This window comes from Corvus brachyrhynchos, unplaced genomic scaffold, assembly GCF_000691975.1.
Source record: "Corvus brachyrhynchos isolate BGI_N302 unplaced genomic scaffold, ASM69197v1 scaffold115, whole genome shotgun sequence".
NCBI lineage: Eukaryota > Metazoa > Chordata > Aves > Passeriformes > Corvidae > Corvus > Corvus brachyrhynchos.
The window spans coordinates 18,673,164-18,679,391 of NW_008239553.1; the positions used below are offsets into that span (position 1 = coordinate 18,673,164).

General features: G+C 36.5%; 1 protein-coding gene across 2 annotated transcripts in view; it reads right to left on the bottom strand.

The window, feature by feature from the left end:
• The window catches only part of PRKD1 (protein kinase D1), a 120,143-nt gene that overhangs the window by 27,746 nt on the left and 86,169 nt on the right, over nt 1-6,228 (bottom strand). For both annotated transcript variants that reach the window (XM_017742190.1, XM_008639565.2), the window contains one exon: nt 205-415. In XM_017742190.1, coding sequence (XP_017597679.1) covers nt 205-415 — 211 coding nt within the window. The remainder of the gene's footprint in view (nt 1-204; nt 416-6,228) is intronic.

The window sequence follows — 6,228 nt, forward strand, 5'->3', positions numbered from 1 at the left end:
AGGATAAGAATGAACAGCCATGCAGCCAACTCCTACAGAACACCAATTACCATAATTTTGACTGCAGCTTAATCCAATGTAATTGTACATGTGCCTACATGTATATAGTTTAGTAAGGAATAAAGCTGCACAGTAAACACTCAAACACAAATTTATTAATTTTATTATGCTCAGCTTTTATGTTCCTAAAGGACGTTTACTTACCTTTGCACTGCAAACCCTGTCTAAAAAGCCCTTTGAGAAGCTTCTTGCAGTACTGGCAAACTGTTGGACGTGTGTAGGAATGGATGACAAAAGTGTGAGGCACTTTAACCTTGGACAGTAAAATCTTGTCTAGTTGAATAGGTCGTCCAATGTAGGACTGTGAATTCGACCTCTTCTCTCGCCCAGTGTATGATTCTGATGGTGTCTTTTGCTGTAAAATACATAAAAAGGAGTTTGGTATTCATTTTTAAAAGAATATCATTTTCATATATTCCCTCACTTGAATAACGCTGTAATATGTCATAAAAAGTCATGTAAGTGCCTTTAAACACTAACAGAATATGCATCATGCCCCTCTCAGACTACTTTTGAAAAATGTGAATGGTACTGAACAACACCTTTGCCAACACTACTATCATACACTTCAAACTGTGACTGAAACAGGCTTTTATTTTAAAAAAATTATTGATCAGAATTAAAATCTCATTAAAATTTCTCAGAAAAGCGTTTTACATTCTGATAAAAACCATTTTTACTTCTTATTTTCTGTTTCATGTCAAAAGTACCTTTGAAGGCTGTATTTTTTGAATAAACTTTAAGAAAATTATTCCTTTATTCTATGTGCATGGAGGCTAATGATAGAAAAACTATTAGTATTTTCTATCCCCTTTATTTATAATTTTTGCTATCACTAAGCCTACCACATTTAGATTATGCACAATAGATCACAATAGGTATGTAAATGTGCGTGTGCATGCATATATACATATATACACACACATATATATACACACACATATATATATACACACACGCACACACACATTTAAATACCTATTATTTATATATGAAGTGAGACACACAGTCTAAGGTATGAAATCCAGAGAATTTCTGGAAGAAAAGTTACCTTATTTTCTCTACTAAATTCATCTAGATGTTTATATGATAATTAACCCAGAAAACAACTCACCTAGAAAACTGCTTTCTCCTAATACTCGCCCTTGGGAAACAACCAAACTGCACTCAAAATTAACATCGAAAGGAGAAAAAAAAGTGAGAAAATGCAGCTTGATTATTTAAAACTCAGCACCTTCTCACTATCATCTGCAAATAATCTGATAACTGAAGGCTGGAAAACAAATCATTGAGAGTGAGCCTGCACTGTTCAAAAACTGTAGTAGCTGAAGCTTCAGATAGACATTAACTTGAAACACTGCTTAGACTCAAACACATAATGCTATAGGAAATCCTCCATCTGAGAAGGTTGACTGATTACTATTTCCCAGCCACCAAAATATAGAAAAATAATTTTTTTTATGCTTCTGTCTGAGACTTTTGGAGTAAAGAAGGATTGAAAAGTCATTTTAATGGCAGAAGAACCTATGGAATTAGTTAGAGGCTTTGCCTTCACAGTGTATCTGCCAGGGTGAAAAAAAATTTCTTCCTTACAAAGTTCATATAGATTTCTTGCCGTGAAAATAAATTCTTTTGGTTATACTGTAGAATTAGGTGTCTTTTCCAAGAAGCATAAAGATCTACTGTACTAATGCAGTCCTTTCAAAAAAAGGAAAAACATGCAAAATACATGGTATGAGCCAGGTACATATGGTCACCAAAAAGACACTAGATTGAAAGAAGTATAAGAAAGCATCTGCCTTTTCTTCATCACAAATAATATTGAAAAAACCTGAGTACATACTCTGATATTATGGGTTTACTTCCTGAGGTTTAAATGTCCATGCTGTGTAAAACACTTATGCATATTAAAAAAACCCCAAAAAATTAATTAGTCTCAATTTAAGATTAAATTTATTTAGTATTTGTTAACTAGCAATAAAATTTGCCTAATATTTCTAAGGCAGATTGCACTAAGTCTTATGAAGTCAACATGACCAGGCCTGTAAAAGAAAAGGCAGAAGACCATCAGGACAGAAGAATGAGCCACATATTCTGCACAAAATGCATTGCTCCGCTAGCGCGAGCCACCTGAAAATTACAGCCCTCAGTGTTTGTGGACAGGGCAAAGCTCACAAAGAGCAGCCAGAAACAGAGATGAAGTCCTCTCAGCTTTATGCTTGTGTAGAATAGGAAAAATTTTGGTCCAGACTGATGCTATTTCATAGCCCTAGTTCAGTGCCTTACAAGTTACAGCCTCAACCCTACCCTATGATCAGATACTTACCCCTGAGTTTGCTCTTCAGTGCCCACAAGAAGAGTTTTACTTGTGGCATACTCCAATTTAATGTGAATATTTTCTTTTTGAATAAAATAATTCCTAAGGGGTTTGCCTTAATTCTAACCACTACCTGCAATCCGTTAGTCACAACACTATGCTCTCTCTTTCTTGCATCTGGACCTTTGGTGGACTTTTTGCATCTAGTGATGCTAGTCTCTCAAAATGAAGTTTGACTGAAAAGCTGTGTGAATATGTAAAAAAAAAGCTTGCTTTCATTATGTCACTGTAACAAACTAATATTTCAGTTTACCATTCTTACTGTAGAGCTATTTCTTGACAATCTTACCCTTGTCTGCAGTACAAGTGATCGAAATGTCTAACACTATCATCTCTCTTAGAACCCTGACTAATACCATCTAAATTAAACCTATTTTCTATGACCACTCTTTGCCTTCATTTTCTAAATTATTGCCTAATCAAAAACTATTTTGGCAACCGAATACTGCTAAAAGCAAAGTCCAAATTACTTATAGCTAGGTGACTTCATGCTTAAAGGATTTTAGAAAGCTGTTTTGGCCCAGTTTTCCTCACCAAATGCCTTGCAGGTTTTAGAAACGTCAGTAGTGTTGCCAAAATGTACTGAGACTAATCTTGGGCAGTTATGATTAATAGAGAGAGACAGTCTTCCCTACAGCTTTGGTTCTGACCTAGATGTCTGATCAAATCTCAGGTGCGGTACAGTACAAGTGTGGGAAAAATTATTTGCTATATTTTTTGCTCAGATTGCTGTCAAATTTTTTAGTTTTGATGTGCTAGTATATATTTCTGGGAAAATGTCAGGTTGAACAAAAAGTGAACTCTAGATGCTCTACCTTGAGTTGATTGTTTCTGAGATAACTCTGAAACAGTTACTCATCATAACATCAACCTTGATCAAACAGAGTTACCATTAGCTTTTGTCATGTTGTTTGATAGGGTATTTTTCTCAAAATTTATATTAGTCAATGCACAGTTGTTTGATAGGGTATTTTTCATGTTGTTTGATAGGGTATTTTTCTCAAAATTTATATTAGTCAATGCACAGTTATAATTTCTGAAATATTTACTTCAAGTCTCATTTCACATGGCTGCCGAGTTGTGTTCCGGAACAGACAATTAACTAAGTTTCTGTTAGTAATTTGTAAGTGTTCCCTACAGCTCAAGCAATAATGGATACTAAACAAATGACAAAACAATGGAAAACCTACTGTAAGATGTCAGTCTTCAAGTCCAATTTACAGAGAAAAGTATTTCAGCTTGTCTTTGCCATTCTACAAGTGCTGGGCTGCTACATGCCAGCAACGTAGCACACCATGTAATGTACCAGCAATTCTCAACTTACAGCGCCTTCAGATCAACTTACAGTGCCTTCAGAGGTAAAGCCGAGTTTCACCTTCTCCCATGCTAGAAAAGAAATCAGAATTTGTGGACCTGGTCTCACTCCTGCATGCCCTGGCCTGATATGCCTGACTCCACTCCCTTCCTCTTCCAGCCAAAGGCAATGTGCCCCTTGGGTCCTGCTCAAAGGTAGCAGGGTAAGGGAAACTGGTGACCGATAACTCATGGCAGCAGCAGCTGGACCATCTTCAACACACCTCTGGTGACTGACAGATTAGGAGGAGTACCTCCTCCCTCTTGTCAGATAAGCTTCTCCTGCCAATATTGTCCAAAAGTCCTGTCAAGATCCCTCAACTCTAACTTCCAGCACTCCCAGAATCAGATATGTCACAATTTTAAGCCCCTGAAAGCATAGGAAACCAGGAACTGTCCTATTTTCACTGGAAATGCAAGAATCTCCTCTGCAAAGCACCTTCCCCTTCAGCTAGCGTGCCTGGTTTGCTAGAAAGATAAATGAGTTTTTCCTGGTAGACAGCCAGACTACTGACTCAGCAAGTCTGGAAACTTCCCAGGAAATGATTGCTTAACCAGATTACACCATGGAAACTAACAGCCTCACAGCTCCAAATACTAAACAGTCCTTTAGAACAATCATCCCAGCAAGGTAATCTATACTTTAACAGCTCAAGAGTATGATTTTCCAAGTGACAACAAACACCAACAAACATGTGCAGATACTCAACTGTCCAACCAAACCAGTGACACTGATCACAACCAGATACTTAAATTATGCTTTAACTGTGAGAATATCTAATAGTTTGATGACTCTAATTTTGAAACAAACAAACAAAAAAAGGTTTGGTTTTTTTAAATCCAAGAAGGCAGATGTGCCAATCTTTCCCCAACATGGGGCATTCCTCATGACTTTTATTTAACTGATGCCTTGTTTCTCCTTCTTGTTCAATTTCTTTGAATTTTTGGAATGCATTGAAGCCCCTCATGTAAGTTCTGGTGAGCTTTGTTGAAATCTATTAGAAGACACAACAATTTGTCTACACTAGCCAGAAGCATAAAATCATTGTACAGTCATTGCAGGAAGAACACAGTCCCCCAAAGGTAAAAATAGCTCAGCAGACCTTTCCTATTTTTTCTAACTTGTCCAAATACACTGCAAAATGCAATTACAAAACTGAAATAAAGGCTGATTCCCACCAATGGATTCAGCTGTTCTTATTACCTGGATGAGTTTGACTGTCTTGTGGCATTCACATCTATTATTCCCAGGCGTAGAAATCAAAGAAACTGTAGGGAGATGATGAAGGGACTAAAGGGAAGCAATAAAAACTGACTGCTTGGACACAGAGATGGCCTCTTGGGAAGAAAGACAACAACCAGCTCTGAAATCCAGCTGCATGGGCTAGTCTAAAACATAAAAAAGACTGCTGTTTGCCTTATTTCTTTTAAAAGGTTTTGACAGCCCCACTAAAAATGTCCCAGGGATTCTGACAAAACTTGACCAAAAAGCTTCATGTTCTTTAAGAGTCAGAAAGCAACTTCTTCCATTTTGGTAGTCATGCTTACGGAAACACGCTCAAGCCAGTAACCTTCACTCAGAAGAGAGCAGGCTACACAACCTGTACTCTCCTAAATATATATTTTTTTCAAAATTTACACAAAGAAGTGCTAACCTTTTGCAGGCTCAGTATCTAAGAAGTGTTGCAACATTATTCCTGTACTTTACACTGAGATATTCAATCAGAAATAATGAAAGTATTCCTACAATTTTGAAATGTTTGCCTTAACAAAAGAATAAACTATTATGATCTAGGGTTTTTTATTTACTTGGACAACAGAAAAAAGTGATGTGTATTTTAAAGAACCAAACAGCAGTAACTGTTTGCATGAAGTTTCATTTTTAGTGTTGAAGCAGACTTGTTGAAACATGCCATTTCCTTCCTGTGAGGATAAAGCCATAATATGTTCATACACAATTTCTTCACAGGAAGCTACTGTCAAGTGAGGTGCTAGATATCTATGTAACCACAGGAACTCTGTTTTTAATGCAATGCAAATGTTGACTTTCTTTTACAAATTAAACTATGTGACTGTAATTAAGTGAATTCAAAGAAACAAATCTTCAGTTAAATATACTGAAATACCACACTTAGACTGCAATCAACTGTGTTGTCTTTCAAGGCTTCTTGCACTCCTCTCTTTAAGTCAAGTGTATGATTTAATCCTACAAGCACCACAGTTAGATAACTATGGTCTGAGAAACATTTCACTTTCACATGTGTAAACACATCAAAGAACTGACTTCAGTACAAGCTGTTAATATTAAACTATCCACAGATGGAAATTATGTATGCTGTTCTTCTACTCAGACATCAATAGCAGCAGACAGTGGTTTGAATGCTCTGTCTGTAACCTGCCTTATTTTGAAAAGTAGAAAGAGAAAATTACTGGGTTTC